Below are 17267 nucleotides of genomic sequence, written 5' to 3' on the forward strand. Positions count from 1 at the left end.
CATAGTTAAAACTGGTACTCAAAGAAATTATACCTGTGAAATGTTAAATAAATGACTAGATATAGGAAATCTTTCTTCTAAAATTATATTTTTAGGCCTTAAATGTCAACTTAAGGCATATGAAATAGATGTGTATTTCCTATTACTGAAAATTATTTTTAGCCAGAAGTGTTAGAACTGTAAGGTTTGATTCAGTGTTTTTTTTTTTACCTCATTTTAAGATTTTTGTTTCAGAATATTTAGTTTTCTGTACCAGCTGAAGTATCTGAAAGTGTTGTTTTCTATATTATTACATTTTACATTTGAGCTGTGAAGATTATGTTAACATTAGCCAAACTCGAATTAACCCAACGTACCTTGTTACACAGAATGAACTCTTGTGGCCATAAATGCTGTTATCCAATAATTGCCTTCCATATTTTCTGTTTTTTTACTTTTTGGCTAGCCAAAATGTGTAACTGTAGCAAATATAAAGTTCCATTTTGTTAGCCATGTGAGACCAACTCTTTATATAAATAAGCATGTGCATTCTATAAACAAACCTACATCCACACATTAGTGGCTACCACTTTCCCAAATGTGTAAACTAAGTTAAGTGGAGGAAAGGAGAGCCAGTTTAACCACCACAGCTGTTTGGAACAAGAATATCTCAATGGCATAACAATGGACCATAACTGTGCACCCACTGACCTTATCTCAAGTTGCTCTACAACAGGGGTGTCCAACCTTGGCAACTTTAAGACTTGTGGACTTCAACTCCCAGAATTCCTCAGCCAGCCTGGCTGAGGAATTCTGGGAGTTGAAGTCCACAAGTCTTAAAGTTGCCAAGGTTGGACACCCCTGCTCTACAATATACCACTTTCAGTGTCTTCTCCCACTGCTGCCCACAATTCTGACAATTTTAACATGGTCTGGTTTTATCTTAAATTCATTAGAAGAATATAGCTATATTGAGTAAGATTTATGTGGTCACTTTAAAGAAAATAACATAATATTGTACTTATTGAAGATATTTCAAATATACTGGGGCCATACTGCATCATTAAATCATACACCTCACTGTATGGGAGATAGAAATACTACAAGGAAATGTTTGATTGAACGACTGTAGAAACTTGCCTTCTAATTCTTATTCCAAAAGTTATTATGCCCATACACTTTCCAGAATAATTAAGTCCCCGTTGCATTCTAAGGGGGAAAAATGGCTGATGTAGACTTGTTCTCTAAAAATTTCAAAGATGTTTAATTTCAGAAACTGAATCCATCATTTATAAATACACTAAAACATAATAAATGCAAAAATTAGGCAGAGGTACAGTACAGTATTTTAACAAAACCATATCCTTCCTAAAAGCTGTAGTTTATTTATTTTCCCATTTTTTTAATCAATGCGTTGGGGGGATAGGAAGAGGAGGAGGAGAAATATTCTTTTAAAATGTGGACAGCAAATTCAGATACTGGCTATTTTTACTTGCTGTCTGAGGGTTATTAAAATTCTACAATATCCTACTTGGCTGATAGACACTATCAATTATGGTCAGTTCTACTATATAATATTCTATGCAGGATTCCTGTCTAAGCGCTGTGCAAATTCTTCAGGTGCATGCGAAGTGCCTGTGAATGCAAGGACAGTCCGATGCAAGTCCTGCGTGTTCTGAAGCACCATTTCCAAAGTATTTGCACAACATTAGAAAGGATATTTACTGAAAATCAACTTCATATAACAAATAATGGAAAAATGCCATATATGATTTTCAGTTACATGGGAAACCTCAACTACATTTTCCCCAAGAAGTAATTCTTTAATTCATTCAATTGTAAAAGACTTGGCATGATGCCCCTTTTTTTTAATATTTTTTATCTTTCAATGCACTGCATTAAATAACAAACATTAATTGGAAATTTTGAAAATAAACACCCAAAAACCTTATAAATACTCAAGCTCTAATTCAGTTACAGTGTAAAAAAAACCTGAATAAAGACCATGAATGGCAAATTTATAGATTACTGTATAACTGGTGTTTCTTAATAACTCTAAGTTTAGTCAAATACTAATTCAACTGCCATCTTTAGTACATACATAGTTGAACAGAAGTACATTAAGCCTGCAGTTAAAACCTGCTAAATAGGAAGATGGCTTCATTTCCACCTTTATATACAGTTTTTTTCTGTAATTAAAGCAATGTTCAGCTAATATACAGTACCTGGTTTCTGTTTTATACATAATTGAATAAAAAGCTACATAATAGAACTTTTTACATCCATTTTGCCATTCTATTCAAAATGTTTTAAAATTTCATTTACAATATTCAATCAAAAGCTACATTGTTTTTAATAGCGGGGACAAAGACAAGGCTAATTCTAATAGGATTTTTTTAAAAAAGAAAATGTATATACACTCTATCTGGCCTGAAAGACTACTGATAAGGCACATGTAGACATAGAACTGAAAAATATAAGTTTCAAACAAGAGGCATTGATTAGCTGTCATACATGACCCCTAAATGGAGCAATTAAGTTACAAATATAGTAATTATCCAGTGAACAAGTTTAGACTGGCAGCCTATTCATTAATTTCAATACTGGAAGTATATCAAAGGAAGATTTACTTTCAAAAATATAAGTTTTTCAAAGTGTTCCATTGTTAGTCTTGAGTGACTAAAAGTGATGCTTTCATTGGATGTACTGAATAATCTCTCTGATGGAACGATGCTTGGAGGACAACCTAGGAATCGAACAGCCAATTTTGACAATACTGGCCAAGATGATTTCTTAAAATTCCAGTAAGTGAGGGGATCACAATTATGCTCAAGCACTTCTTCCTCCAGATATAATAGCACCATTTCCTCTGGCAATTTAGTCTTTTCTTTTGGAAGTTTGGCTTTTTTCATATCTTCCATCAGTGACCAAAGACTATTGTCCCCATAAGAGATTTTAGATGTTGAACTTATACCACAACCATTGGAAACTGGTTTATCATCATCTGAGGTAGCATTTAGTATTTCTAGCTCCCTGATTAAATCCTGTTTATACTGTTCTGCTTCTTCTTCTGCGAATAAGGAGGTCTTATAACGAGGGTCTAAAAGTGTAGCAAAAATGTATCTTGGATCGTGGAGTATGGAGGATAATCGACTCACCATAGCTTCTTTTAAAGACTTTAGCATAGTATCTATGCCCATTGTTTCCTCAAACAGTAGTTCAATTTTCCGGTTTAGAATATGAATCATTGGAATTACTTGGCTTAAAGTGGACATATGTGTACTCATCTCTCTACTTGCAACTTCAAATGGCTTGAGTGCGTGACAGACAGACTGCATCACTTCCCACTGATCACAGCTTATTAATTCCCTGAAGCTACACTCTATAGACATTTCATCAATAGCTCTTTTCTGTTCAATTAGCCTTTCAAGCATATGAAATGACGTATTCCATTTTGATGGGACATCTTGGATTAGCTGATGTTGTGGCAAATGATATTCTTTCTGCAGCTCTGCCAATTTCTCTTTTGCTTTTGGTGAGCGATGCACACGTTCACATATCTTTCTGGCAATGCTAAGCAGGTTCTGAACCATCCTCTGGCTTTTAATAGCTTCATTCACTATGAGATTCACTGTGTGACAGAAACATTGCACGCTTGAATGTTCTCCCTCATTTAAAGTTTTTCCTATTGTCTGATTATCTGTAACAGTAATCCCAATCTGTAGCCCAATTGATGTTATCCAGGTTTCCCACCAACATTCTAGTTGTTTCTGAATGCTGATGCCATTATAGTCACAATCAATCTGTGAAACATTTAATAACGCTGAACAATGGTAATCTTCACACTGAGGCCGAACTCGTGATCCAAATGTTACCCAATGAGCTGTGAGAGTTAGATATTCCCGAGTTTGATTGCTCATCCATATTCCAGAGGTAAAGTGGACTACACCACTTTCAGCTTCTTTAAGATGTGAAACAATTATTTCTTTCACACTATCATACATATCAGGAATCGCGGTATGAGAAAAATAGGATGGTGAAGGCAATGAATACTGAGGTTGCAAGTATTCAAGCAATCTATTAAAACCAATATTATCCACAAAAGAATATGGCTGAAGATCAAGTGCAATCATTTCAGCGACAAGACTCGTAATTTTTTTGGCAACAGGATGTGTGTCAGAAAACTTGTCAGTGGTTTCATCAAAAGATGAAGATCCCAAAAGGTCTGTGCTCAGAGGTACGCGATTATTTGTGGAAGAGGACAATACTGGCTCTGAGGCATCTGGTTTTAGGACATGATTATGAAACCGTTGTAAATGTCTTAAAAGGCAACTGGTACCCAAATTGGTTGGCTTTTTCCCTCGACTTATTGTACGTCCACAGTGCATACATATTACTTTAGTTGAATCCGCAGAACAAATTGAAAAATGGTTCCACAGTTTTGAGGTCTTTTTGCTACTAACAGGAAATATGACTTGAGTTTCATTAGTAACCATTGTAGGTAAGTCAGTCAATTTTGAAGCTGAACGTTCTGCAGAAGCCAAGGTAGCATAAGGAGAATTTGCTAAACTGGCATCTATAAAGCTCTTTTGGATTCCTATAACTTCAGGATGCCGCCTGTATAAGTGTCTTGTCAAATAACTTGTGCCTAAATCACCTTTTTTCCCATGGTTTAATATACAGCTGCAATGTCTACATATAACTTTTAGATTATCCCCTGGAGACAAAGAAAAATGATTCCACACTTCAGCTTTCAGCTTTCGCATTATGCGTTTATTCTGATGAAAAACAGAGCCATGTTCCAGTAACAATGGGCTTTTTTCAGGAGAAGAAACTAAAGAAGCTTCCCCTATATCTTCAGATGATGAAAACAATGAGGAATCCTCCATCAGAGTATCTCCCAAAGGAAGACTGGAATTATTTTCTTCAACTATTCTGTCTGGAGAAGAACAAACAGATGTTGGTTCTTTAGCTAATTTTCCAGATGATACAGAACTTGGGTCTCCATCTGAAGCTAATAAAGGTGGTAATAAAGTTGGAGGAGCAGAGTAGAGAGGGGGTATGCTTGAACCTCCTCCGTTCTCCTGTAGAACAATAGAACGATGTGCTCTCCACATGTGCCGTATTAAGCAGCTCGTTCCAAGATCTTTTCCATTCTTTCCTCTGCTAAATTCATTCATACAGTGAATGCAGACAGCTTTTGAGTTATCTAGAGGAGATAAATAAAAATGTTTCCATACAGCAGATCGTCTCCTTGAGCCGGATGTAGTCTTAGGAACTTGAAGAGTTTTATCTGATATATTGTCCACCATTTCTTCACATTGACTGTTGGGCAGGTGTAGTGACAATCCAACACCAGCTTCTTCTTTATTATTCTTTTCAGTATGTGACAAATCTGAAGGTATTTCTTCAATACAAACTACAGGAACAGATTCCTCCATAATTTGATCTGGGGATGGAATCTTAGAACAGGTTTTCTTAATTAATTTTATAGGAGTTAGCACATGAGTTAAATCTCCAGTATCTGCAGGCTGAGGTGGCAATAGTAATGTAGGAGATGAAGAAAAGGAAGATATAGCTGGTATATTTCCATTTTCCTGAATGAGTACAGTTGGATGAGCTCTCCTCACATGCCTCATTAAACAACTTGTGCTTAAATCTTTCTCATTTTTACCTCTGCTAAATTCTTTCATACAGTACATACATATTGCTTTGGTACTGTCTCTAGGAGATATAAAGAAGTGGTTCCAAGCAGGGGATTTTTTTCGGGAGCTTATGTTTCTATTTGAAAGAAGACTCTGTGTTACAGCTTCCATTGCTACATCATAGAGAGTACTGCTATACTGAGAAAAAAGAGAACCATAATCATCCTCATTCTCTGCAGAGATGAATTTGTCTGAGTTGTTACGGACAAAATTCTTTTCTCTATCATCCTGTTCATCACTGCTGTCGATCTGTCTTAGATCTTCTTTTTCAGTTTTTATATCTATTGTTTCTAAAATGCAATTACTATCATCTTCAGGTTCCACTTTTAAATTGTTGATTTTATCCATCATCAAATTATCACTGATTTCAGGATGCTCTGCTGTATTTGTATCCATGATTGAGCTCAGTTATTTCTGCTGTGTATTCATATCTTAATGAAGATTTGGAATTCAAATTAAATGCATTTTAAAACATGTAAAAAGATAAAGCAAAAGGTTGTGTTTTAGGCCCTGTTGTCTGACTCCCAGGATCTTTAGATTTCCAGATTATATTTCATTCTTTACAGTACTGGCACTAAATCCGTTGTGTTGCAGGTTGGGAAGTCAAGAAGTAGTTGAGTGTACATTCAGTTCTACCATCTGCTCCTATCATCTAGAAATAACAGAAAAAAAGAAAGTAAGTTAAATGTCGCACTTCCAAGTTTGATTTATCTCTTAAATATATAGTAATCTGCTTATTTCTTTAGTTTTAAGTTAAGGGAAAATAAATAGAAACATATTTTGAGACAACATGTTTTTTAATTAAAAAAACCTGCACTATAATTATTTGAATCCATTGTTACTCATGGTGAGGATTCAAGGATCTACTTTAGGTTTTTTCATGGGCAATAAATTTTGCTATTAAGAGTTCTATATTTGTGAAAACATTATTTTTCCTTAATGTTTCATCCTGTAGATTTTATTAAGGCCTGTGCTTATGGGATGATTTTGGAAATTGCATGTAGATCAGTCTTCCATTAAAAGCACCATATCCATTTACCTATGTATCTATTTCTACATTTAACCATTAAATAAATGAGATAAAATATATGTATGTTAGCTATATAAAACACAAATCTCTCTGAATGTTGAACGTGTATTCAACAAATATAACAATATGTTTATCACTGGCCCAAACTATCATTAGCTGTTGGCTTTGTAGAAAGGAAAGAGGAAATAGGAGAGACTATTGCAATGTTTGTTTCACTGAGATTTATTATTATTTTCCTCTTCCCAATCCCCTTCAGCAAAACCCAAACAAACATACATGAAATTTTCTGGTGGGCCAGACCTGTGCAAATGTGTTTTGAAACCTTAATACAGACAAGGAACTGAGTACTCATTTTACCTGACATGAAGCAAGCAGAGATGTTACCTTTCAGTTCCTACTTTCATCAATTTAGCTCCTGTCATCAGTAATCCCACCCTGCCCAATCTGGATAGCAAATTTGGATATGATAAATGTGTTAACCGAACAAATGTATTTTTGTTTTGTATCATTATAGTAACCCAATGATGGATTCAATTCTTTTTTGATGTTTGAAATGCACTGGATTTACAGGCAGAAAGTGGAATACCATTATTATTTTCATCCCATTCCTGTGCATAATTTCATGATCTATTCCTTTCTCCTACTCCACTAGTTCTATAATATTTCCTTGTCTGCTCATGCTGCAGTCCATGGCTTCTTGTATTTTGCTAATGGTCTATTATCTTTAGTTTCCAAAATGCTGATTTTGATGGAACACAATATGGATGGAAGATAAAAAGTGGAAAAATATATGCTTTCTTCTCAATAAGTAAGAGATTAAGGAACAAATAAAACTGCAAAATGCTGCTGAAATAAATTAGAGCAGAGAAATTTATCTCTCATTATGACTTCTAAATGTTTTATTCTACTCTATTCAATGCCCATCATATTATTTCACCCACCTCGTAGGTTTCATCCTTCTAATTAGACTCATATGAACTATGAGACAAAGTAATTTTCACACTTTACTGAAAGAAGCGATCAGCATTTTCTTCAATCCTGTAAAGACAAATAGCACTTATGTTACTATTTTTTCCATGTTTCTTTATTACTACTCTTTGTAGAAAACTTTTGATGGAGGACATCTTTCCCCAAGCAATAACGATTTAGCTGTTTCAGATGTAATGGTAACCATCTTCTTTAAGTGCTGTGGCAGTGATGGCTAACCTTTTTGGCACCAAGTGCCCAAAGCGCATGCATGACCGTGCATGCCCAATACGCCCGTGGAACCCGTGCATGTGCCCTGCCCCCACACATGCGCAAATGACCCCTTGTGACCCCCACAAATGCGCATGTGACCCCCATACGTGTGTCCTGCCCTCGAGCATGCGCATGTGACCCCCCCATGCATGCATTCCTGCGCATGCGCAGCAGAGATCCAAAGAACAGCTGGCTGACGAAAGGTGCAGGCACACATGCGTGGCAGAGCTTAGCTGGTGTGATCGCTTGTGTGCCCAGGGGGCTCTGCGTGCCACCTTTGGCACGCGTGCCATAGGTTCACCATCATAGTGCTAGGATATTAGACTCTTTTCACTATCTAGTTGTTATGGTTATTTAATTATGAAAATATCAATTTGCAATTTGATAATCTTGATTGTAAAAATATATGCAGGCTATAATGCTCCATATTTGGACAACAAGAAATTGTGCTTTGTAAAATGCCATAATTAATATCTCCATTCATACATTCTATTTGGGAAGGAGAGGAAAAAAAAACCACAACAAAACATTGTATTTGCATCACAAGTAATGATTTATTGCAATTCTGAAGATGGCCTACACATTACTAATTTGCAATTTCAATGTAAAAACTGAAAAATTACTTTTGAGTCAAAAAAAGGAGCTCAATGTCTATCTATTTATCATGGTAGAGCATTTAAGAAACTTCTAATAAAAGGCTGACTTACAAGTACTGATTACTTATGATACTGGAACAATTGCAATTCTCTAAGCATTTTGTTAAGCTACTAAAGTTAAAAACAACATTGTTACAACAGATTCAAGACTATATTCTGATTTGGGTCAAGTTTAAAAGGATAGTTTTAATCAGTTTCCCTATCCATCTGTATTAACAGTCTTGATTTTTTGATCAAATTATACTGGGAATTACATCATTCATTCTATTTCTGAACCCAATATAAAATGCCAGATTTGTTCTTTTAATACTTCTATTAACCAAGATATATTATCCTTCCTGCTGTGAATCAATTGCCCATTTAATTTATGGAATACCATGATTCAAAATAACCTATAATATACCAACCAAAACATTTATTGCAGCTTATTTTTATTCTCAATTATAACTGCTTGGTTCATGTACCAAGATTTGTTTCTGACTTTGCTAATTTTCTTTTCTGAATAGGTGTCTAATGATGTTATGGGTTTATAGTCTGCATGAGAGCCTACAATAGGAATAACAACAACAAAAGGTAATAGTAATTATTATCCCAAGTGAAAAGATATGTAATAGATGAAAATATTATTGGAAGAATACTTACTTATATACTAAATTATTTCTTAGTCTTTATCATACATCTGAATGAGGGAGCAGTAAAAAATATTTTAACATAAAACTACTAAACCCTTATTTTCAGTAACTTCAAACAAGGTACATCTACTTGCTATCTAGTTGTATTTTTCACAGGAGAAAAATACAAGTTTTATTCAATTATTTCACTTTAGATTTTGGGCTTCAAACTACACACTTACTCAAAAACCATAGCTTTTCATGTTTTTCACTGCTATGCTAAAATTCCTAGTAGCTACATTCAAATAAGCCACGGTTCATCATAAAAGGATGAACTTAGTCTCTGTACTCTAGGACCTAAGGACATACATTCAGAGTTTCAGATTTTCTATTTTTTAAATTAATGATGGCTTGTTATATTTTCCAAATCTGACAAACTGTTTCTAGTCTTGAGTATTTGAATGAATGAAACCCAACTTTTAATGTCAGGCCTGTCAAATTGGTGACCTGAAGACCGGATGCATCAGGTACAGGCCACGCCCACCCTAGCTCCCCAAAGGCAAAAAAGTCATGATGCGTCAGGTGACACGACCGAGTCTCATACCCATGATCTATGTATATAACTTGCTAGATTTGTATCCTATGGCAAGACCAGAAGATGATACAGATGTTTAAAAATGGTAAAAGTTTTGAGTTTTGACAGGTCGACCTATGATATTTAAATCAAAGGTTCAGGTTTTTTGGTCATTTTTGCATTAGTAGAGAGGAAAAACATGAGTTCGGAGCTGAGTTACAGTTTATTTTCATCAGAATTATTGTAAGATGTGACTTAGAGCTAATATTACATATGGCTTTTACCACCACCTTATAGTAATTTAATTCAGAAGTAAATGCATGCATTAGCTTAATATAAATTTCAATATACCAAATAGTTTAGAGTATACAGCATTATTATCCATTTTTAAAAAAAATATACAAAGAATAAAAGTTCATCTACAAATTAAATCCATTATGGTAGTTGTATTGACCATAGATGCAAAATAGATATGTAACTGGGAAATTGTATCAGTTATTTGTTAAGTTGATTTAAAAAATACTGTATGGATAAAAATGAAGTTACAAATTTATTTTCTGAATATTTACCTTTTCAATAACTTCCCCACCTTTTTAGAATAAGACCATTTAGGCTAAGTTTCTCTATATAGCTAGTCTTTGACTAACAACCACAATTGAGCCTAACACTTATGTTGCTAGGAGAGATATTTGTTAAGTGAGTTTTGCCCCATTTTACAACTGTTCTTGCCACATTTAAGTGAATCACTGCAGTTAAGTTAGTATCACGGTTGTTAAATGAATCCGGCTTCCCCATTGATTTTGCTTGTCAGAAGTTTGCAAAAGGTGCATATGATTCTGGAATACTGCAACTATCATAAATATGAATCAGTTGCCAAGCATCTGAATTCTGATCACATGACCATGGAGATCTGCAATGGCCGTAAGTGTAAAAAATGGTCATAAGTCACTTTTTTCAGTGTCACTGTAATTATAGTGACCTGTAACAGGTCACTAAATGAACTGTTGTAAGTTGAGGACTACCTGTGTTTATTGCAGAGCTACCATCTAACACCTGTCTAAATAATGCAAGGATACTTCTTCTAATTGAAGATCTAGAAACAATGGAAGGTGCAATGGTGAAACAAGAAAAAAATAGAATGACAAAAATGGAATATAAGAATGAAGTGCAAAAATGAATACTTTCTAAAAAATAAATAGAGTGTAGTCTTTGTTAAACATACACGTAACTTTTCCTGGACTGAACTAGTTCACATTCTACAATATAGACACAATCATCTTGAGATTGTAATTGCATGTTACTAGTTGCTTATGTAAAGAGTCCCTCAGATTCTCAGTTCTTTTTTTTGGTCATAAATTGAATGCGTTAATCATTAACTGCTATCAATTTTACTAGCTATGTTAACTAACTAAGATAGCTTGAATGAATGTTGTCTGGATGGTGAAAGGTCTGATATTTTCAACATTTTTTAAAGCTTGTCTTCTTTCCCGAAAGGATTCTAATTCATGCCAGTAATAAAAAACTATGAAAAAATACTGAAATTCAATTATTATTTTTGTTAATTTCTGAAATAAATTATAATTCAATTAAAATTGTGGACAGTTGGTTACAATCCTAGGTTAAATTGTCTATGAAAAAGCTCTATTGAGCAAGACAATATATTTTTCTGAGCAAACTTGACAAAAAGATTTGATGTATTTGTGACAAATCTTATTTTCTACAATTCAGGTTATAATCAAGTCTGGGTATACATGTATATGGAGGATTATAGTGCCTATGTCCAGGAAGATATGGCTATGTAGAATATATTAGTAGCAGTTACTTACTTTATTCAAGACTGAGATCATGGAGAATGTAATTTTGTTAAATACTCCATGATCTCTTTGTGCAAGTTCAGTAACAAGTTTATCTCTCTCACTATCTTCCCTTGTCTATATGTTACCCAGCTCTCTGAAGCAACAGTCTTTAAATTTTAACACACAATTTTTTTTTCACATTTCATTCATCCTAAATTTTAAACCTTGAAAAATAAAAATGTCTGTTTAAACAGCTATGTAAGATATTTATATTGGAACCTTAGGTATGCTCCACAAATAAACTATTTTTCCTGCCAGTAAATCTCAACCATTTTTTAAAAAAAATCTTACAAATCTATTCACATTTATGCTATTACAATGATTCAAAAGACATAGAAAAAAGTCATGGAAGATTATTTCAATATATGATTACTGTGGTAAGCTTGTTATATGCACACAGATGGAAAGATTAGACACTACCCACCATGGAGGAATAGAGTTCAGAACTTGCTGAATGGCCAAACTGACTTCCTTGATTAGAGAAATGTCATTATTGATATTCATCAATGACTGGAAGCTGCTTATGGGCTTTTTGAAGAAAAAAATAGTTTTGTAAGCCTGGCATCTTCTGGGGTATTTGAGGGGCTGCATCAAAGCATTGGGTCTTATATCTTTCAATGATCTATCTCTATTTGCTCAGTTACAAACAATAATCCTCTTGATGATTTTATCTAACAGCCTACCCTCAAAGCTCTCAATTGTCAAAGATTCCCCCCCTCCCCCCAACTTTATATGGGTAACATTCCAATTGAAAATGCCCTGGATCAAATTTGGAGATTTACTTTTTTATTTATAGAATCAGACTGGTTACTAACGAATAGCCCAAATCTCTCAAAGTGCTTCAAAGCGGCTTCAAGCCGTGAAGTTTCCTACATGGGCAGTTTCTTCCACCTGAAAAGAGACCACCGTTTTAGGACTGCAGAAACACAAATGTAAACACTGACAGAAAAAGAGGTAAGCCTATTATTATGATGATGATGATGAATTATTATTCTAACCAACAAAAATGAGGCCCCAAAGTTATTTCCTTTCAAAAGAGGATTTTCTGTCAGGGCCACGGAACTCCTCGTTCCACAGCTTCGGTCCAGGGAAGAGCTGGGCTGCTTTGAAAAGGCAGCTTCCCCCGCCGAGGGTCTTTGCCACGCCAAGGGTCCCCCCTGAGTTGTTGACAAAGGACGAAGGGTGACTAAAGGGGGGGGGGTGGGGTGGAGGTGCGGTGTCGCTCCGCCTAGCCTAGCTCGACACCCTCGTTTCCTCCCCCAGCAGCCATATGGCCGGAGAGAGCCACCCAGGGCCACGGAGTCTGTCAAAAGGAGAGCGAGGTACCCCAGGGACGACGGTAGAAAAAAAGAAGGAAAAAAAAGGGGGGGCAGGGAAAGGAAGACGCTGTTTGGAAAGGGTGGGGGGGCTGCTCCAAACGGACGGTTTGTGAAGTGCAGGGCCTGCGTGGATCCCTTGTGTGTGTGTGTCTGTGCGGGGGGGACACACACAAAATGAAGCCGAGACAAAGCCGGGCGCTAGTTCTGCACCCTTAAAAGAAAAGTGCGGCCCGGAGAAAAAGCGGGGAGGGGGGGGGAGTGAGAGGGCGGATAGGCAGGAGGTTGGCAGGGAGATCTCGGCGACCGCTCTTGGAAGGGACCCACGGGACTCCCTCCCGAGAGGCTTCGTCCCTGGCCCTCAAACAATAAAGGCCGGCGCACGCGAGCGAGCGAGCGAGCAGCGCACCCGGGCCGGGGACGGCGTTGCTTCCTGCGCCCGACCGACTCCGATTCCACGGCGACCCTCCCGGCTCCCGGGCTGTGGGATGACGAAAGAGCTGCGTCCCCAGCGGAAGGATTTCAGCGGGCGGGCAGCGTCCCTGCCACGGCGGTGGCGGAAAGGAGTTTCGGTGGCGGGGAGGGGAAAGGAGGAGCAGGAGACAGGCACCGCGCGTTCACCGTCTTCCCTCGCGGGCGGGTCTTTGCTCTCCTCACCTCTCTTTCCAGCGCCTCCCGCTCTCCCTGTCGGCGCCGAAGAGGTTAACAGGAAGGTTCGAGGATCCTCGTCCCATTCATTTTCTCACTTGCTTTGTCTCCCGCTACCGCGACACTGAACTCCGACTCCCCCGGCTCGGACGCCCCGGCTCGTACTACGCATGTGCAGCGTTCGGGGCGGCAGCAGCAGCAGCAGCAGCAGCAGCGGCGGCGGCGGCAGCAGCAGCAATAGCGGCGAGGGAAGGCGGAGCCAAGGGCATGGCACGCAAATCCGAGCGGCAAGCCCAGACGGCGAGAGAGGCGCGACGCGACCTCCGTTGGCCGGGTGAAAGGCGTCACGCGCACGCGATCTTCCATCGGCGCAGCGGTGCGCGTCATCGGGACGTCGCGTGCTGTCGTCATGGGTTGGAAGGAGGGGGGCAGGCAAAAGGGAAGAGCGGGGCGACAAAATGGTTGCCGCTGAGGAAGCGGGAGCGAATTGGGGTGGGGGGAGGGGAGAAGAAGAGTTTGTCTTCGGAGACTGAGGGTGTCAAACCGAAGTTGCGAGCGATGGATCCCTTATTCAGAAACGGATGCTGAGTCGAGCGCCGCGGTTTGCTTTACAAAAAAAGGAAAAGATGCACAAAACCATCTCCGATAGGCAGCGGACACTTGGTTCTAAAACTCTGGAAAACCTTACTCCGTGCGCGCGTCTCAACTGCTCTTTCGGCGTCTGGGTGTACCATTTTCATGGGCCGAATGCCATATCCTACTTTTTTTTAGGGTTAGGGCTAGTGTGAGGTTTCAGGAATGAGAGGTTGTATTAATCACTCAAAACACCTATTTTGCCTCTTAGTATCACCAGGTTCTCGCTGCAAAAAAATAAATCCTAACTGGAATCAATGCAAGGATTGCCTTGCACTTTTGTACTTCTTTAATTGATAAATTGATAAAATTCACCCCAGTGCTGGATATTAAACTGATATTTAATATACAAGAACATTTAAAACATTAAGTATTTAATAGGGTTAGTAAATAACTATGGTATTTCTGAACTTGCTTCCAAACTCCCAAGTTTACTTTTTAATTGTAGAAAAATCGGGAGTTCCAACATGGCCAGTGTCCTTGTAAACACTTATAAAATATTCTCTAAGTGGCTGAGAGAAAAGGCAGAAACTTATGCTCTTCAATTGTTACTAGCTTTATTTTTACATAAAAAAGATAACTAATTTGATATATGTACTTCAAGCCCAATCTCATGCACAAAGTTCCAAAGGCTGCTTATTCATACAAGTGTCAATTCTGTGTGACCAAACAGACTTAATTTCCTTTCCGGTCATTTTATTTGAATATAAATCAAATTCATAAACTCTGTAAGGGTACTGCCCTAACATTAATAATGTAAACTGGATGTGGAAGAGGGCAATGGGTGTGGAAAACTGCAAATGCAAACAAAAACGTCATCCTATATTCTTTCTACTATTAAATGTATTAAATGCTTACTGTTACAGTATTAATATAAAATAAATAATTGGGTTTTATAAAATACATGTGTTTAAACCAGCAGTCTTATGTACCTGTATGTGAGAAAATACAATTGAGTTAATATTTTTTAAATGTATCATTCTATACATAATTTTTCCTTGTTAGTTTGAACATGTTGTGTTTTACCATATGACCTCTACCTTGGGTGCAGAGATGTAATATATTTTATCTGTATTTTTTTCTTCCACAGCTATGTATTTTTCATGAAGAGACATGTATGTTGACTAAATATACAGAATTCCATCACACTGGATTGCACCATGTAATTATCAGATTAGTGCTTCCTTCACTCCCAGACATTTGTCTCTTCAGCATTTGAAGCATTCAAATGTATTAAGAGTATGCCTAATAAAACCATTATGATCCATTAAAAATATGCAAAAGCTTTTGTTTACTTGTTTAACCAGTTATATTTCTTTGGGCTTATGCCAAGATAAAACATTAATATTTTAAAGTACCAGGAATATGTAGATATTGTTTAATTAGTCTTTGAAAATCAGGTGTAATTGTTGAAAGTATACTTAGTTTTGTACAAATCATGAAGATAAACTTAACCAGGAAAAACTGGATGACTCATAGATGTATATATTTTAACCCTTGTATGGCAATTTGGTCTACTTTCTTAAAGCCTGTCATTTTAAAATAAATGCATCCATTTAATTGTATTAAGACCTCTCCTTTATAGTTAAATGCAACCTGTTTTGCCATACAATGGTCTTTTTATGGTAAGCCTTTCTGTTGGTAGTGGAAAAGATAACTATTAAAAAGTTAAAAATGTAACTGTAATCCTATCAGAAAGTATAGTTTACTTTTCCTCTTTAGTGATCTTTGCTTTGTAAAGATGCACTGAATCCACAAACATTTTAAACCCGACAGATAAAGTAGGGGAAACTTAAAATTAGCAGTTAGTTCTGAAATGCTCCAAGTTTACAAAGAGAAGGAAAAATAGGAAAGCTGGAAGCAACTATAGAATGTACAAAGTAATGTGAATGAATTTTGATATTTGGAAAATACATTATAATATTAGATTTTCTTTGGTGAAATGTATTTCATTGTGTGCTCTTACCTTTTGGGATATTTCAGCAGCTTTGGGTATTTTTCAAATAACATTTAGAAATGCATTTCAATAGATATTGATTAAATCTTTAAAACAACATGGATTTTTATTTAATATAATATATTCCTAATACATGGAAACCTGATTACTATAATGTAAACTTTAGCATTAAAATGGTTTCTTATCCTAATAGGTTAATAGGTTACTAATCCTAGGTTTCTTATCCTAATTATCCTAATTCTTGAAGAATTATATTACCCATTTAATGCCCAACCCAAACAAGATCCAAGTATGTGCTTTCCACCTCCGAAATTGAGATGCAAGGGAAGAGTTGAACGTTATGTGGCAAGGGAACTGACTACAGCACTGTCCAGCACCTAAATATTTCAGCAGGATACTCTCCTTTCAACAACACTGCCTGAACACTAAGGAACAATATCAGGAAATTAATAACCATCTACACTGCGCACATCATCTTTGGCCTTGAGCATCTTTACTACAGTAGGACACATCTGCCCATGTGAAACAAGCTGATAGCATCGTCAAAGAAGCAGTACGCTTACTGACAGGATGTCTCATACCTATACCAATTGAGAAATATATTCTTTTGCTGGCATTGTCCCACCTAAGATCAGGAAAAAGGTTGCAGCAGTTGCCAAAGGAACTAAGCAAGAGAATGACTCTCAACATCCTCTGAACAGTCATGTGCCCTAAACAAGCCAACTCAGATCTAGGAACAGCTTTATGGCAAGAACAAACACTTAAGGATACACAAGAACAAAATTGAATGACTGTCAAACAAGGAAGGATAAAGCTGAAGGATCCAACCTCCCTTATACCATTTGAATAAGGTGACAGTTGGAGAGCCAAAGTGCTCTGCCAATATACTGAAGTGGAGGCTCTTAGCAGAGCCTCTTTCTCCACAGAGCCTGTTGCTCTGCTGTCAGCTTCAGAAACATATACTGATAATGACTTATTTTTGCCCAACAACAAAGCCAGAAAGGTGGCTTGTTCTGCCAGGTTAAAATTAAACACAGAAGTAGCGTTTGCCTGAGCAGCACTG

At 37.0% G+C, this 17267-nt stretch overlaps 1 protein-coding gene across 2 annotated transcripts; it reads right to left on the bottom strand.

The window, feature by feature from the left end:
* Positions 1–1219: 1219 nt before the first annotated feature.
* Positions 1220–13762, bottom strand: ZBED4 (zinc finger BED-type containing 4). Of its 2 annotated transcripts, none has more exons than XM_026714053.2 (3): positions 13376–13762; positions 7656–7752; positions 1220–6336 (listed from the first exon to the last, which is right to left on the bottom strand). In XM_026714053.2, exon 3 carries the CDS (start codon positions 6078–6080, stop codon positions 2577–2579), a length of 3504 nt encoding a protein of 1167 aa, XP_026569838.1. In that variant the 5' UTR covers positions 6081–6336; positions 7656–7752; positions 13376–13762; the 3' UTR covers positions 1220–2576. The 2 variants fall into 2 exon arrangements, with proteins under 2 accessions (XP_026569838.1, XP_026569837.1); XM_026714052.2 differs by having other exon boundaries at positions 13624–13760.
* Positions 13763–17267: the final 3505 nt, after the last annotated feature.

Source organism: Pseudonaja textilis, chromosome 5 (assembly GCF_049901715.1).
Source record: "Pseudonaja textilis isolate UNSWEBS1 chromosome 5, rPseTex1.2, whole genome shotgun sequence".
Lineage (NCBI taxonomy): Eukaryota > Metazoa > Chordata > Lepidosauria > Squamata > Elapidae > Pseudonaja > Pseudonaja textilis.

What these genes read in the sequence shown, in the direction of transcription:
- ZBED4 (XM_026714053.2), bottom strand. Translation starts at nt 6,080, where the DNA reads ATGGATACAAATACAGCAGAGCATCCTGAAATCAGTGATAATTTGATG.